At 39.4% G+C, this 18,345-nt stretch overlaps 1 protein-coding gene across 15 annotated transcripts in view; it reads right to left on the bottom strand.

Moving 5' to 3' along the window:
• Window positions 1–1,245: 1,245 nt before the first annotated feature.
• Window positions 1,246–18,345, bottom strand: part of MAST4 (microtubule associated serine/threonine kinase family member 4) — a 436,616-nt gene continuing 419,516 nt past the window's right edge. For all 15 annotated transcript variants that reach the window (XM_048849931.2, XM_048849932.2, XM_048849929.2 and 12 more), the window contains 7 exons: window positions 17,971–18,203; window positions 16,400–16,600; window positions 13,668–13,897; window positions 11,946–12,068; window positions 9,716–9,852; window positions 8,408–8,589; window positions 1,246–7,571 (listed from right to left, as the gene is read on the bottom strand). In XM_048849931.2, the coding sequence (XP_048705888.2) occupies window positions 3,682–7,571; window positions 8,408–8,589; window positions 9,716–9,852; window positions 11,946–12,068; window positions 13,668–13,897; window positions 16,400–16,600; window positions 17,971–18,203 (4,996 nt within the window). In that variant the 3' untranslated portion in view covers window positions 1,246–3,681. The remainder of the gene's footprint in view (window positions 7,572–8,407; window positions 8,590–9,715; window positions 9,853–11,945; window positions 12,069–13,667; window positions 13,898–16,399; window positions 16,601–17,970; window positions 18,204–18,345) is intronic.

Below are 18,345 nucleotides of genomic sequence, written 5' to 3'. Positions count from 1 at the left end.
CCCACCCACTTTCCACTTCTCCTACAAACAGTACCCTTCTCTCTCTCTCTCGCCCTAAGGGGCCAGGAATGCTAAGGATGCTCCCGCATGGCTCACAGCCCCCTCAGTCCCTCTACTTCTGTTCTCACTCTCATAGTAAAAGAATCAGGGGACATTCAATGAAATTAAAAGATGGGAAGCTCAATAAACAACACAAGAGAATACTTCTGCACACAGCCTATGATTCAGCCGTGGCACACGCTGCCACAGGAAATTGTTGAGGCCAAGAACTTAAGATTCAAAGAGGGATTGCATATTTACACAGACATCAGGTATATCCAGAGTTACTGTAATTAAAGATAACATTTTGGAAGGGATATTGAAACTTGTGCTTCAGGGCTTTCTCCAGTCTCTATCAGATGAGAACAAATACCACATGTATGCAGTGGAGGGTTCTTACACCTTCAATTGAAGCATCTGTTCCTGGCCACTGTCAAGAGACAGGACACTGGACTATGTAGATCTTGGGTCCAGATACAGTACAGTAAATCAGTCATACGTCCCATGAGGAGGGACTCCCACTGTCAGACCCGGGGATGGCTGAGAGCGGGAGGGAAAGAAATCCTGACATTTGAGAAATTTATCGCGAGATCACGAGTCAGACTAATTTTACTTAGAAATCACATCTCTTGCAATTAATTCACGAGAGTTTCACACTTCACAGATGAGAAAACTGAGGCAGAGTGGTCACCTAACCAGCCCCAGCTCACATGGCATGTCAGCGGCAAAGTTAGGGAGATCACCCAGAGAAACTGAATCCTAATCCCCTTCTCTAACCACTATACCAGTGAGTCTCAAACTTTTGTACTGGTGACCCTTTTCACATAGCAAGTCTCTGAGTGTGACCACCCCTTATAAATTAAAAACACTTTTTTAATATATTTAACACTATTATAAACAAAGTGGTTTTGTGGTGGAGGCTGACAGTTCATGATCCCCCGCATAATAACCTCATGACCCCTTGAAGGGTCCTGACCCACAGTTTGAGAACCCCTGCGCTAGAGCATGCTGCCCCACGCAAAATATTTGGTTAGCCTGTTCCAAAACTGGCTTGGTGATAAGAAAAAACTAACAGAAACACGTTTAGATCATACCAGAACTTAATAAATTAGAGCATGTGCCATCGAATCACATGTAAATGCAGCGTAGTACAGAACTGCATTGAGTGATGGGCGAAAAAGGGATTAAAGAAATCTAATGACTATCTTTTCATGCTCAATTTTTATTTCAGTTTTATGCAACTGCATAAGTATAAATATTTTTGTTCAATATACAACAATTATGACATCCATAGGGAGTTTCTTAAAGAAAATAAGACTGCAAACACTTTATTGCACAGATCCTAACAAACTGGTTTTGTAAGCTGATAAATCTACAGCAGGAAGTCTACAAAGGAGCACGTCATAATCAACAATCACACAAAGATAGACCATCTAGTACACAGGTGAAAGGATCTCTAACAGTTCACTGGTAAGGTAAACTCCAACAACAGGTACTACATGAACACGAGCTTAAGCACTGTTACGCTTCCAAAATGCAACAAAAAAACCCAACAACAACAAACCCCCAAACAAACAAAACAAAAAACCAACAACCCTTATTTGGCAGAAGTGATAATGCACTATACAAAATATACATAAAAGATACATTTGTAAACAAATAGCTAGGTGTGTTTTAAAGGAAACAAGAGGACAGTTTAAAAATGCAAAAGACTGTAAACTAGGAAATACCTCCCAGCCAGAAATGTCATGATACCTAAGTGCATTAGTGTTTGGTTATAAACAACCACCAAAGCACAGATATATACTGTAAATGCTGAGACCACTTTCTCTTCAAAATTTTTCAAAACTATTTTCTCCAATTGTATTCTGTGAGAGCATAGAAAAAGAAATGAATGTAATAGCGCAGTGTGAAAAATTAGGAGGACTTGCTGGCAATTTTATCTTTAATTGGAATGAATCTAAACCCAACTAACCAATGGGGGTGGAAAATTAACACACTAGTAGGTGCCTTACAAATCTCCAAGCCTAAATTACACTGTGCTTTGAGGAAAAATTGTATAGCTCTAGAAAGAGAAAGAAATTCCAGAGGAAACTGATAGTAGATTGGCTCTTATATGGATATTTAACACAAATAAGCAAAAATACCATCTTATTGATACCAGTAATTTTAAAATACTCATCTGTGTGGATATTTCTGTAGTGCTCCTGTACATATTTCAAACTTTACCTTTTGTCCTTCAAAACAAACCAAATACCTCCGCACTAGAATGACCAGACAAATTCAACATGTTCCACAGTATACAAAATTTAAATAAGGCTTAGCAAAAGTAATAAGGACAGTCACATTCTAGCACCAAATAGCTCCAACACGTCCCTTCGTTACAAAAATGCTGCTTTTTTAAATTACAGTATTTACTTTTTTTTTTTTTGCATACAAATAAAGAGATCATGTTATGAAATGCCCGGAGCTACTCAATGCATTTAGAAATGAATGTGAAACCCAGGGATTACTTGCTAAAAACAGCAAGTTTACTCTACAACATAAGGCCGCAGCTATGTATTAAAATGCATCAGATGTCCTGATCTTTTGTGAAGATATGATACTGAAATCACTTTTTTCCTTTTTACCAGACTTGTCATATAAAAGAGAAAAAAGCTAAACTGCACGAAGCTAGTTACTCAAACCTACATACCATGATAATTGATATTCTTTAAATTCATTAAAAAACAGGGATGGGAATAGTACTGAAAGTCATTTGCTTCTACTTGTGCCTCACCTCTATAAAGGCCTGAATTTAAAAGAGCTAAAAGGGAGCCAAGACAGGATTGCAGCAGAAACTAAGCACACGTGCTTGCAGTTTCAGCCTTGTCTGAAGCAAAGGTCCCAGGTAGCCTCCCTAAAGACAAGATGAGAACATCTGTTTCACCAGATAATGCTACTCAACTGGGTGTAGTGTTAACGAAGGCTTTGCCCTTCACTGTAACTATGCCTATTCTAAATGAGGGGCGGACTGTGCACTGGGGAGATTCGGTTAGGTCTTACATTCGATCCGGTGAAGCAATTAGCCAGATACAGTACTATCAAAATCTGTGGTTATTTAAAATATACATAAAAACCTCACAATAAGCCACCATATTTTTTCTATTGTTTTTAACACTATATAGAATTTTTAACAAGTAAAAATGTGGCTTATTTTCTTTCCCTTTAAATCAGACCATATTTGTATGTGTTTATCCGAGGTCTGAGTTTCAGTAATTCTGCTTCATATTTGAGTATGGCATATAAGTGGCAAAGCAACTTTCTCTAAAGAAAAGGTAACAGTAAACAATGCAATCAGCAGCAACGTATATATGCTACATTCAAAACCAAACACGTCATGAGATATTTACAGAGAAAATCTTTTTCTCAATAACTCTCAACTGTAAAGGTACTTTTATACAAATACTCTATGGTAACAGTTTTACCGGTTACATTTGGGAAGGCATTTTGAAAAAGGTCCTCTCTTTGTACATGCTGCCCCCTCCTGGAGTGGCATGAAAGCTTTGCTGTGTAAAGATACCACACAGTGCTGGTTTCAGAAGGTAGTCAAGTCACAAACAATTTTCAGTTAAAGTCTAAGTCATATCCGCCAAGTTACTGCTATTGAGAGGACTTTTTGTGAGGACTGCTCCATGAAGCATCCTTTCCTCGCTTCTGCCGCACTGAGTCTTTATCAGATGAAAGTGCATTAGGACCATCAGGGGTGGTTACTGACCTGGGTAAATCTTTACCTACATTCTGTTTTTTTGCAGCAGGAGGCTGAGCTTGAATGGCATCTTTTCCCTTTACATCCACAGTGTTGATTGCAGAAAGAGGCTTTTCTTGATTTCCAGGTTTACTTCCAAGGTTTGAAGCAGGATGAAGGGCTTCTACTGGAACAGCAGAGCTATGCAAGGTCAACAGTGAAACGCTCTTTGTGATTTCTCTTTTACCATCCCCTGTAGAAGAGGTGGCTTGCTTTTCCAGTTCCTTGCAGCTGGTGACAGGAAGCTCTGGTGAGCCTGTTTTAACCTTGGTTGAAGACACATCATTGTTTGCTGAAGACAAACGACATGCTTCTTGCCTACATTCCGGGAAGTTGGGTGGACAAATCAGCTGCTTTGATGGAGTTACAGCTGAATGACATGAATTCTGCACAGTGGAAGCTGATAAAAGCTTTGCTGTAATCTGCTTGTTCGCATCTGTTAACTGTTTTTGATTAACTTGTCCCTTCCCTTTTGAATCTGGAGAGCCTTTGCTAACTATGGCTGCCTTTTCTGCTACTTTCCCCCTGTCACAGTTAAGGAAAAGTCTGGGCTCCAATTTCCCATTGTCACTCTGAACATAAAGTGCTTCAGTGCATTTTTGTCCTTCAGGTCTTTTGTCTTTTGTGATGGCCTGATTACTGGGGCCCTTGTCTGCCAGTTTGTTCAATAAGAGACAGTCTTTCACAGTGGAAAACTTTGGAGGCATATTTTGCTTTTCACTTATGTAGAGTTGCTTTTGATCAGCAGTCTCACTGAAGCTTGCTGTTTCCTGACTTAGAAAATGCTTGGAGTTTTCTGGGCCTGCTGGTGCATGGCCGTTACAAGAGGATTTAGGTTTGGTTTCAGGAGTGCTGCTATTGATTTGGATTGAAGGTGCTGACCCACGTTCCAGACCCAGAGGCTTTTCTACCTGAACATGCTCATTGCTTAGTTTTCTCTGAGAAAGTGGAACAAAAGCAAGAGAATCCTGCACATTTTTATTGACATGTTTCCCATCTTTCCGAGAGCCAGCAGAGGGCTGAATAACTGTTTCTTTTTCTTTTATGTTTGCAGTGTACTGTTTTTGTGCAAATGTGAATTTGTCACAGTGCTTAAATTTAGAGGAACAAGTTTCAGTTATTTGCCTGGATTTATTATTACTGCTTTCCATGCAGGCTGAACCAGCTTTGACTTGCTCTTGAACACCTAAATGCACATGAGCATCTATTACACAGTTTCTGTTTACAATTTCTCTTACAGAAGGGGAACCTGAAGAGCTAAATTGCTGCCTAGTAATCAGGTTGGGTAGCTCTCTCTCCGTAGTTTGAAGCTGTGTATTGCTGGACTGTTTCTGATCTTTCTTTCTCAAATCTTTGGAGTTGTCCTTCTGCACACAGGAACACACAAGTGATTTCTCACTTTTAGTATTAGACTCTACTGATTGTTGTACAGGCCTTTTGGGCAAAGACATTTCACTCTTTGAGTCCATCACTTTCTGCTTGTTCATGTCCCTCTCTACAGAAGTACCAGCAGGGGTAATGTCATCTTTGGCAAATTGTTTTGGTAGATCTTTGCCATCTTTAGACTCCACCTTAGAGCCAGCTGCCTGCACTCTCGTTGTTCCATGTGTTTGAAGGGGAATGGCAAAGTCAGCAGAGTTTCTCTGAATGGTTTTGGAGTTGCTTGTTTTAAAAGCATCTGGGGTAGATTTCTTCACAGATGAATCTCTGATCCCCTCGGCCTTCGCAGGGAAAGATTCGTAATTTCTTTGTGCCTCCGGGTACTTGACAGGCAACTCCTTTTGGGTTTGCCTCTCTTTTGCTGCAGTTTTTTCAGGTGTGCCTGGGGCTGTGGAAGGTGTGGCAGACGCCAGGGCAGTGTGGAGACACTGATTTTGGACGGTGTGTAATTTTGCCTCAGTCGCATGGTCCTTCTGTTTTGAATGGGAAGCCTCTCTCTTTTGATCAACTTCTCTGACAGAAATGTTGCATGTAGCAGCTGGGCTGGAAATCTTTTTTCCTGTTTCTAGTTCAGAGGTCACAGGGGTTGCTGGTGCATTTTGAAAACTGTTGCTTGACTGTGAAAATTGGGGCTCTAGTAGATTAGATTTATTAGACTTTGAACGGGGTGACACCACCTCTTTCTGACAGGATGTCTCCTCCTTTACACCATTGCATTGAGATGCCAGAGGCATGGAGGAACCCACAACATTGCTGGTGTTTTGACTTTCTGGTAGCAGGCATGAAGGCAGTTCTGTCTTTGAAGCCTGTGGCCCAGACAGTAAGGCAATGTCTAAAGTGCCTTCAATTGGTTTCAAACAAGAAACCGATCTCCCTTCTAGTTTATACTCGGATGGACTTTTTCTGGCAGGAGTCTCAGTAGAAATCAGGGCTGATTTTTCCACACCCGTTTCCACTCGGCCATTCAAGGCTTTGAGAGGAACAAAAGAAACTGAGCTAATCTGAGCAGCATGTGCACTACTAATAAATGCTCTGCTATCAGCAACTGTAGTGGAATCCTGCTGTATATTGATGGGTCTGACTGTGTTAAGTTGAAGGCATTCATGAACATTTGATGTCAGTTTGGGCTTTAACACTGGACAGAGACTGTCACCTTTTTCTTCAAAGGACATTTTCTTTCTGAGATAATCAATATTTGCAAGCTTACCATCTATTCTTTCAAATTTGACAAATTCTTTTGTTGGTGCATTTTTATCTGTGTTTTCTCCCTTTCCATTTAGCAGCCTGTCAGATGAGTGAGGTAGCACATCTTGCAATGTACATGGAGGGGAAATTCTTTTGAAGTCATAAGAGAGATGACTGAGTTCATGAAGAGGAGGCCCATGACATGGCATGTGTGTATCTAAAGGAACGGAGTCATTTGGTCTCATGTTTGCATTCTTGTGAAGGGTGTCTTTGAGTATGCCACCTACTGACGGAGTCTCCAGAGCAGTAATTTTAGTTTCAAAGTGATTTGATCTTTCCAAAGCCTTCTGAAATGTTTTTTTGTCTCTTTCTTCCAGTCTTAAGGTAGCAGGATTTTCTGATTCACCACAAGGCTCATGTATAGTGCTTGCTTTCTGCAGACAATCTTGTTTCTCAGCAAGATCTTGCTTTTTCATAACTATCTTGACCTTTAATTTCTCTCGATCCAGCTCATCAACGGACTCTTGCCTACCCAACTTTCTGCAGACAGGGCGTTTCAGGCAGCCTTGCTCTGCAGGCCTGACTCGGGTGAGTGATGGTACATCACACACGTTCTCCTCCAGGCTCTGAAGAGTTATTTCTCTTTGGGACAATTCCCTATTCACCTCTTCTTGAGTCACTTCCAGGCTGTGTTTGCGTGAACATAAGTGTTTCTTGTCACAACCATACGAAGGCGCAAGTTTCTCTTCAGACTGGACCCTCTTTAGCAGTGGAGACCTGGGTGGCTCGGCACTCTTTGGCCTCACTATATGTCTTACAATAGTTGGAGGGGAGTGCATCTTGCTAGGGAATGCCTGAACTATTTTTGAATTTCCAATTGAATGCCCCAGTAAAGGTGATGGAGATCGTTGAGGGGATGGTGGCTGGGGTGTTGGAGAAGGTGTTCGTGCCAAAGGGGAGAGAGGAATGCTGCCAGCTGACTTGCGTCTTCCTGACCGGTATCTTTGTCCACCAAGCTTTGGACCCAATCCGTGAAGAGTGCTGGGTCTTATGTGACCTGAGCCAGCTGGAGAATTGGGTGCACTTGAGCTAGGTGAGCTGCTCTGGGAGGAATTGGTACCTAAAAAAGAAAAATATAAAACTAGGAAAGTTCTTCAGCTCTTGTCTCTAACAACTAACACGGACGCAGCACACAAAAAATGTACTGATAAGCATTTGTTCTATTTGCCAAAGCATTCCATGGTTTGGTAGGCTGTAAGTTACTGGACTATAAAATAACATTACTCTTATAAACATGTTTTTTCCCTTATATTTAAATTAGCAATTATTTTCTGCCATTTCAAAGAAAAGTTCCAAGCTTTCAGATGATTTACACCTTCAGCAATGGATAGTAAGCAACACCACCACTCATTTTTACTGTTGCTAAAATCATGAGAGAACTAAAGTGGGGCTAGGGCAGGGGAAAATCTAGAAATCAGAATGATGTGACATTTAAAGTCTACTGTATCTCTATGCCCATCCATCTTTCCAATGGTAATCCACATTTATACCCCACACACTGGTCTCATGATCTAGCCATGTTTTTTCCAATGTAATTTTCATTCCTTTATTAGTAATATTCTCTCAACTAGTTTTAATTTTTCCAGAGGTAGTTTCTAGACATGATTTATGCATTCTTTACGTTTTATTTTCTATTAATTTTCGATTTTAAAAAAACGATCAATAATAAAATTTTGTACACAAACGTACCACACAGTTTCCTTTTAAGTGCTTCTGTGCCATACTAAAATCTTTGACTTAGTTTCATGGTTTTTCTTAATCCAAATGAAATCAAACTATTCAAAGTGTCTTGGATTTCACATAGCTGACTATTCTCATTTGGAATTCAGTACAGACTTAGCTTCATGAAGGTGGCACATATTTCCATTTCCCTTAATTTTCTCCCCAACAACTCACCGGATGGGAAATCAGGAGTGGAGCGGTAGCTTGGGGTAGGAGACCTGGGAGACAAGCTGTGAGTTGGGGAGCCAGGCAAGCTCTCTCCTGATGAAAGGGATCGGTTCAGGCAGGAGAAACTTCGGCTCGTGTGAAGAAGGGGAGAGGGCTGCTTGGCTAGCTTTTTGAAGAGAGACCTCCTCCTAGTGTGAGAATGGTACAGAATTCATCAGGAGAGACGCTGCACAAATCATCATCCCAGCAGGAGCTCTTAATGCTGGCTTTTAATAACATCCCCATTACCTCCCCAAAAGTGAATTGTACAAAACTGTAGAACTGCTAAGGCTTTAGAAAACAGGATGAATTGCAGACAGATGGGATAGAAAACGTGACCACAATCTACCATCTCTAAAAATTACTCACTACACTTCCAAAGAAAGTTTGAGTTACATATAAATGAGTGTAAAATCTGGTACATTATTCCTTTGTTTCCTTAGTTTAAGACCATACCAAAATTTATGGAATTGTTTAGTGCCAATAAGGGGGGCCGGGGTGGGAAGGGTGCCCTCCAACCCCTCACACTGTCTCCCCAACCCTGGCTGACGCCCAAGGGGGTTCTTGTAGCAAACAATCAAAAGTCCTCTCCCCTCTTTCCTCCCTTATGAGAGAGGGGAGTCTGTGGGAAAATACAGGGAGGTAAGAGTGACCTGGAACTCAGGCAGGACGAAGCCACTTTCAATAGTGTTCTCTTAACCATTGTGCCACTGTCTGGCACATTAACCATTGTGCCACTGTCTGGCTCTTAACCATTGTGCCACCCACCCACTCCTGCCCCAGGTAGAAGAGGCCTTGCAGGAGCATCTCATTGGTACTGAACAGGCCCAGAGGAGTTTGCTAGTCTCCTCTCTGCCAGTATGAGGGCATGTCCCTTCACAGCCAGCAATATGTTTGGAGCTGTAAAAGATACACAAGACAACTCTAGTCTCAGAGAGGTTATTTAAAACAAAGATGCACTGGAAGACCCAAAAGAGGGGGCAACCACAGTTATTCACTCTCTCATTTCTATTTCTGTGCCTTGCAGAAACAGTGCATCTTCAGGAGGGATTTAAATAAGGATAAAGTGGGAGGCATCCTGGCACAATAGGATGGGGAGGATGTTTCATGAGCATGGGATACCATGGATGAAGGTAAAAAGATGAGTGTGGGAGGTCAAAGAGAAAGCAATGGTGTAATAGGATGTTTTGTGGATGTGGTTATACATACATTATCACATGCCTACACACACATGAAAAAGCAATATATTTGTCATAAAACAAAACTACCACTCACCTTTCTAGGCTCTCTTTCTTTTTGGTTTTCTTACTGCGTCTAACCATTCGACTCCTGTAGCTATTCCTCCTGGCCGGGCCTGTTTTGATTGAAGTGTTCTCGAAGGGGGTTGTAGTAATTGACACTTTGTTTCCACTCTGCCAAAACGATTAGAATGTTTTGGAGTGAGTAATACAGAACCACTGTCCTGTAAATTGGAAGTTCCATTACACTGCAAATGCACCAAAACACAACTCCAACTTGGGAGTAGGAGCTGACAACGTATGCAAGCACTCTATATACTTATGAATCAATCATGTTGTAGGGACTAGTCACAAGGAACCAAAATACACACAAATTGGCAGGTTACTGTATTCACCACTTACACATTCAAATCAGGTGCCTGCTATTAAACATGAGCACAGACAATTCTCAGTCAAGCTTTTGTGAAGGTGGTCACATTGTAAGGGACTCAAAGTTTAAAAATTTCCTTCATGCCCAGACCCATAATTTTCAGGACTAGTGTAGATTTTCAATTATTTTAATTAGTTAAAAGGAGACCATGGGTTGGCCAAAATTGCAAATTGTGAAATAATTTAATAGACTCCCCTCCCACACCCATTTTCCCACTACAGGAATTATAGTCATTATATCTTGAGTGAACTACTTCAGTGAACACACACACTCTCTCTCAAGAAACCAGTTATTGCAACTGTGCAGCTGAGCTGGAGAGCCCACCTCAATGCCAGCCTCAAACAAGTAGCAGCAAAGACATTTATATATGTTTGTTGTTTACACAAGTGATGACTTAGTTATTTTAAGCTAAAAGCTTCTCGGAATTGTTTAACTGAACTGCCATGGGCTGTCCCAAAATTCCATTCGCATATAAGCCTGACTGAAAAATAAATAAATACCTATAGTTCTATGTTAATAACAAAACCACTCGACAAGAATAGTATAGCATCAGGATAAAGTTTTCCTTTGTAACAAGACTGATGATAAATCAAATCAATTAATTCCAGGTCTGGTTTTTGGATGAACTGCATCATCGTATGCTGAATTTACTCTTATGAATATTGTAAATACCATCAGCTAATCATTTTTTCTTTCCTTTCTGTAATTTCTTATGAGCTTTAAAAAATACTACTTTGGCTAATAAAAACTCAAATTTACATTAATTCTTTAGACAAGGAACACACATCCAAAGAACAGTGAAGAAACCTACAATAGGCAGCTGGCTGCCTAAAATTATTTAACCACTGAGTATTCTATAACATATCCTTCTCACACAATTTATTAATTTCAGAGTTCCTCTGGTTTCAGAGAGGAGAAAAATTTATTTCTGAGCAAAATATATATTTTTGACCTTTTTTATTATCTCTATATTTTGTTACACATGTGTGGCTTCCTAATCCACTTTTATGACTGACTATTCATTTCGACGCATGAAATTGTTAATAACGTACGAAGCAAATGTACTGCTGTCTAAAATAATGCTGACCTACTTTTAGTCTGTGCTGCAAATATTATAGAAGAGCTGCAATATAATGAGCTACAGTGAAGCAATGTGTAAGAGAATACTGAACTCTGAAAAACTCTGTAAAGCCTCTAAGGAAAAACAAATATAAAATGATCTAATAAGGCAAGTCCTGGTCTGCCCTTGCAGAACCCCAATGGAGCTGTGTAAATGTTCAAGTGTCTGTCCACATGGATCCATCTGCAGGATCAGGGCCTTAGAAGCTCAGTTGCCTTGCTACTTTTGAGACCTCTGGAATCTGAGACTTAATGGTCCCCACTTTTCTTTCTTTATCTTAAAGAACAAGAGATGTTTTTTATTTAATTCTTTTCTTTCGGAATTTTCTCTACCGATTCCATTTTAAAATGGGCATAAAGCGTGATTAATGACATTAAAGGAAATATGCTTTCCTATTTCTCCACTAAACGTTATCTTCACTTTTGGAAAGAGAATGGGTTGCTTAATGTGGACATGTCTGTATCCTGAACGTACTCCTAGCTACCTGCTACATCAATAGCAGTGTCAAGCACTAGCCCAGAAATGAAAGGCTTGGTTGTGCTTATGGATTCAGTGGCTTCTTTCCAGATCTGTCCAGCTATCAGTTTAGGATCTGTTCAAGTATAAAATAAATTTTCTGATAACTAAACTTTGAAGGAAAGGGATACGTACACCAGACAGGTAGGGTGTAAAATATGAACTAAGATACAATGCTGGTCTAAAAAAGTAATATTGTACCTTTAACAACAGCTCTATGACTTCAGTGTGAACAAGACCATGAACTGGCTCTCCATTGATATGTGTGATCAGATCCCCAGCCTTTAGGCCCGCTTGATAAGCTGGGCTTCCTTCTTCGACATTCTGGAGGTTAGGGAAAAAGAGAAGAGTTCTTTGAACAAAGCAGGCTCATGGTAATCCTCATTCTTCTGAACAGTGCTCTGTTTTAATGAACTAATTATCTGCAAACAAACTTTGACTTTCAAACAGTAAACTACATTGAAATGGCCTGATGGCTAAATGTGATATCAGAAAAAGGAATTCAGACAGTCCATTCCATCTTTAAGAATTCATTTGTGTCCAAGTTTTATAGCTCACGTTGGTGCAAAACGCACTGAAATCTTTCCACTCACTTCAATGGGCTTTGGATCAGGCCCATTATTCCTGGCATGAAATAAAAAAAGTGAGTGATATGCTCACTAAAGCAGAGAGTGCAGATGTGGAATCAGATTTTGAATACCCCAAAGTTTACAGATGTGCAAATCTAATATATCTAGTTGAAACCATAATAAAGATAGTGATTATTTGCATATTTAGATCCAGACTCTAGTTTCTGTACATGCCTCCTTCCTCCTCTCAAAAAAAATAAGAGCGTTTAGGAAGGTTCATATCTGGGATTTTGGTATGGACAGTGCAACATCAAAGCACTGAATACAAATGGTCAGATATAGAAACTCTGTGAAGAGGATGCTCCTGCATCAGCACTCTGGATATTTTCAAAGTTAAATATTGTAGTAATTTAAAATAAAGACATTTTAAATTTAATTGAAAAATAAATAAAATAAATAAAAAAAATCAGACTACAAGTGTCATCCAAATTAAAAACTGCCAGCAAAATTTCATTAAAAAAATCTTTTAGTTCATTTATTTTCTTACAGTAAAAAGAAATCAATTTCCAAGAAAATGAATGAATGGCAATGAATACAGAGCAACCAATATCCCATCCTTTGGCCTAGTTCAGTAGTGACCAGAAGAGAATATGTAACCCAAGAATAATTATTTATTAAATCAGTTTAATCTTTTTTTCCTCGTCATAAGATGTCCCATGAACAGGTAATAAAATCCACAGATTAATTCATTCTTCAAAATTATTTGCAGACTTCTACAGTAAATATTCTTCTTTAAATTATTCTAATTGTGACTATTATAATCAACTATACAATTTGTGCTTAGACACTGAATTCAACTAGTTATATAAATTAATTACACACATAATTAACTTAAATAACTAATACATCTTAAGCAACTAACATACACAAATAAATTGCCAACACAGCATGAATTTTGAATTGTATACTGAATTGTCATAAACGTAATTCATTTAGCAATTCACACTATGTTGATTCAGTATAGAACTCATCCAGCCAGAGAACAAAATCAATATCATGTGGCTTATGAAACTAACCAACACAGCACAAATTGCAAAATGTATAACTAAATATATAGTTTGAAAATCATTTGAATATTCAAACATTCTAATTAAATGGTGGCCCTTTGCACAAGGACAAATGTCACCCTAAAAAAATAATTTGCCAGATTGCTACCCTTTAAATAATGACTGCATACAAGTGGATACCCTGTCTGTGAGATATAATCTGATGCAGTTTGAAAAGGCTCTTAACTGCAAATATATCAGGTTCAAACTTCTGTTGTGAGAAATGCTGAGGAAAATTTTATTCTTACCCAAACAATATGGTGCACTGTGTAGATATCACTGTCACCCACATAGACCCTGATTGCTCGGATGGTGAAGCCATACTTTTTTCCTGAACTGTGAATTAATATAGGTTGATACGGGGTTGAAGAAGCAATTGAGGAATCGCGGCTAGGGGAGGAATCTCTGGAGGATGAAAGGTCTGAAGAAAGGGAATGTGGGGACATAGGACTTCCCAAAGGAGAAACACCAAACACATCTGGAACAGATGAACTTCCTGTTAGAGCACATTCCAATTCTACAGAAACATACACAGATCAAAACAGTGACAATTTTAACCTTAATAAACTGGATAAAGATTTATAGCATAAAAAGCAACTTATTTAATGATGCTTGAATTGTTAAGAACACAAAACTTCACTTTCATGATCAACATTAAAATGACACTGGAAAGATATTTTCAAAATATTTATAAACTCTATATTTTATTTAGTCTTTATAACTCCTCATCAGAAACTTGAAATGACAATCTACTCTTGGAATAGATTTTTTCTTCCACCACATGCACTGTTTTATTACTCACCAGCTCCTCTAATTCTCAAGCTGTAAACTGTTTGTTTTTTCTTTGAATGGAAAAAGGTGATCAAAGACTCTGTTTTGAAAAACAAGTCTCCAATCTATTTCCCAACAAACAGACACAGAAGGAATGTCGTAAACTTTTCTACTAAATATATCACACAGACTTGTAGGCCCCAAAATAATGGAACTGTCCACTAGCAAAAAAGACAGTTTTCATGTAGCTGGATTTCGGGTAACTTTTCTGATAATTCCAATTTAAAATGAATACTGTAATCGAAACCATTAATTTTAGTTCCAACTTAAAAGAATAACTTGACATTGTCCCAGCAAACCACTATTACTTTTGTCCTGCTAGTTTAATTAAGGCCACATGTTTATGTTTGCCAGTATAGCAATGATATTTAGGGGTGCAACTTTTTGATAACAGTTCTATGCTGACAAAAGCCCTAGCGTAGATGCAGTTATACCGGGATAAAAGGGCTGTTGCCCGGCCTAGATTATTTCGCTCGTGAATTTGTACAAGCATGAAAAACAACTTTTTTGCCAGTATAAGCTGCATCCACACTAGGAGGATTTTGTTTTATAGCTACATTACCAATTTTTAAAGTACATTATGCCTAAACTCTGATTACAATGTGATTTCATAGAGCCATATCCAATTTAAAATAAAATAAAAGCTTGATTTAATGCTTTTGATTAATAACAAATCAACCTGCACCATCTTTGAACTATTAAACCCCTTTCGTGACAGGGGTCACAGGATGCTCAACATACAACTACTGCACAGCTGGATTCACAGCACTGAGTGCTAACTGGATATGTAAATTACCCGGTCATCAGTCTCTCAGCCTGCTGTAACATCTAATCTAATGTGCCCCAAAAGTGAAGATTACAGCCACTCCTCAAAAAGAAAATCTGAAACACAGGACAAACTTTAGACTTACTGGTAAAGGATTGCTCAGGAACACATACGTAACATCATATAAAGATCCTGTTTGGGGGAGGCAGCATATACAAGGAATAAGCAAGGAATTATGTATTGGGCACTCCTGATTTTTAACCCCAGCCCTGACACAGACCTGGGTTTATCATACTCCCTCTTTCTCCATCTGTAAAATAAGGATACTTTCTCTTCCCTCACAGGTATGTTGTAAGGATTAATTATTGTTAATATTTGCACAGCACTACAAATGCTAAGTATTCTTTCTATTGCCAGTGGGTTGGCCTGCAGGCATTCAAGAACAGGCAAATGCTCTTCAGACTTTTCCTCTGATTTCCCTCATTTGACACTATTTGTGAGCAGCAAGTGCGTGGTGCAGAAGACAGAAAAGCTTACACTGTTCCTTTAGTTGTCTAGTAAGTAGGGAGAGAAGAAATTGAGTGATGCATGGGAACCCTTTGCAGTGGGAGTGGGTGGATTGGCTTTTGTCTCCCCTCAGCATTTGTATGCAAGCGCAGCGTTATCATATGTGCATTTTCCCACTGTGATTCTTGGAAGGGGTGGGAGTTTAATGTTTTATTCACACTCCTTGCCTGACTACGAGAGCATCTTTCCTCCCCCGCCTTAGAAGACCAAGCATAACATTTTAACAATGTATATAACTTCCACTAGCTTGATGACCAGGGTCCCTGCTGAAGCTATTGTCAAATCCATCTCTTCATTTGCACAACAAGTGCAGTGGGTTGGTTACCAGACTAACAAATATTCAAATATCATGCTTGATATATGGGTCTGAAATGGACAGGTGTCCAGGCTGAAAAGCTGAGATCCAGCCCTACTTATGAAAATCTCTCCCTCAAAGTACAGGGGTGCTTCGATCTTGAATTTGGCCTATAATACAGAGAGGGTCCAACAATGACATTTTTATCTGGATTCTGCACTCTCCACAAGTTTGGGGAGCTTCAGATCACGGTTTACTTTTACTCTAGTATAAAGACAAAATATATACGTTTATAAAATAGAAATTAGTTCTTCTTTCTTCCTGGAGCATGAAGGAAAGCAAACAAGATTGAAACATGGAGTGCTCCACACAGTGACCTGTGAGAATAACCATAGGCTTGTAGGTAAACAAGGGAAACAAAGACAAGTCCATTTTGGACTCAAGAAACCTTGTATTTAGATCATGTTCCACACTGATTATTCACAAGTCACACAATTTCATACTAATAGATTTATTTCTACCTCCTGGAATCATGAGGGACAGAGCACTGGCAGACAGGGACTTTGTGACTTTTCCAGATATTTTCTTTTTCTCTGTGCTTTCTAATCGCTGACGAGCCATATGAGAGGCAGGTTCACTGGATGGCTTTGAGGAATTATCTGTACTGTCCACACTCTCGTTTCTTCCGTTTATCTGATCTAAGTGCTCTGAAAAACTGCCAACTGTACAAAGAAGAAGGGATAAACACATTGAGGGAAACTGGGGGTCAGGGGGAGGAAAACAATACAATCGCAAGGTGGGAATATGTATTTTAGTTCACAAGTTCACACAATATTACAGGTAAAATAAAAACGACTAAAGAATTACAGGTTTTACAAAGGTTAACAGGGTAAGGTGAAGTAATAGTAGCTGACATGGTTTTACATCACTGACATAATTAAAATGTAAATAAAATCTTCAGCATGTTGGTAGCACAGACAGGCGAGACACAACTTCTAGGACTTAACCGTACACTTATTCTGTATGTAGAACTCCCACTAAGGTCAATGGGAGATTTGAGTGAGGGTTTACTGCAGCATCCAGCCCAATCAGCTCTTCTAACAATAAAAGAAAACACCCCTTGTGAAAGCATTAAAGTACCAAGGAGGATTCCCTTTCTAAGTTTTGGGTGTTTGGCGGGGGCAGGGGGTGAGTTCTGTGCCGCGTACCACGAACATAAGTATGGGGCGTATAAATAGTTGGTAATTTAAGACTCAGAAGCACAATGATGTATTTTGTTATTTATGATAAAATGATACCATTTCAGACACTACTGATCATGGAAGGAGGAGAACACCACTTAAAATAATAAAAACGGAGAAAAACCTTATACCAGCTGATCTACTGCAAAGGACCTGTTGAAATGTACAGTGATGGATGCAGGAGAGTTCTGTGACCTTACGGGATGGGCACATAGAAAAGCTCAGCCATTTTATTTAAGCGGCTATCAATAAGAGCCCAGCAATTTCACAGATCAAGGAACATCCCTGCTGCTAGCACTTTGTAGAGCAAATAAAAATATATTCTCTAATTTAACTGACATTTGCATATCTTAAAGTGACAAAAAAACCCAAGCAAACAGCTTGAATTATGCCTCGTATTGGTCTGTAAATTACCACCAACCACACACACACAAAACACCTTATTTTAATGTCTATGATCTAGAACTCTTGAACCTGCATTACAAGGAAAAGGAGCTGGTAAAGGAAAGTTCATACAAAGTAAGAAAACGTGAGTAGAACAGAGCTGAAGCAGCTAAAGAGAAATATATGGAGGAAAAACTGATTTTCAGCAGTTAAGTAGTAGCAGTAATTTGTGAATTTGTTGTGGATAGTTTAATTGCATGTAGCAGAAGAACACCAGATTGGAGAGACTCAAGCAGTGAGCTAAGGGAGAGGTGGAGAAGTCTTGGCAGCAGGAATGTACAGTACACTCATGGATTTTGGTGACAAATAGAAGGAGGGAGATAAGATAGTATTAAAGAGGTAGATGGGTGGGAGGGGGTCTACCGTCCTCCTCTGTCCCCTGCAGTATAAGAAGTTAAGCTCCTTACCTGATAGTGTTGAGCTGCTGATGGTACTGGCTGGAGTGGTGACCTCAGGCTCATCTTGAGCAGCCTCCTCACTTAAAGAAGCAGCCTTTTCTTGCTCCTCCCGGGATCCTCCTGAGCAGGTGGTTTCATCTTGATCCCCCTCAGACGATATGGCCAATTTTGGAAGCAAACCTGAACTGTGCCGCTGCCTGGTACTTTCAGTATCAGAGGAGTTGGATGTAGATAGCTGTTGCCTGAATTTAAAACAGCATTTACACAAATCGTGTTTAATGATATTTTTTAAGCGAAGGCCAATCATAGTGGAACTGACTGGCTACAAAGAAATCATTAATGGCTGTTAACTTGAATTTGAACTCTCTGACAGTTGTTTCTACT

This window comes from Caretta caretta, chromosome 5 (assembly GCF_965140235.1).
Source record: "Caretta caretta isolate rCarCar2 chromosome 5, rCarCar1.hap1, whole genome shotgun sequence".
NCBI classification, from domain to species: domain Eukaryota; kingdom Metazoa; phylum Chordata; order Testudines; family Cheloniidae; genus Caretta; species Caretta caretta.
This window is presented reverse-complemented; position numbering and strand designations above follow the sequence as displayed.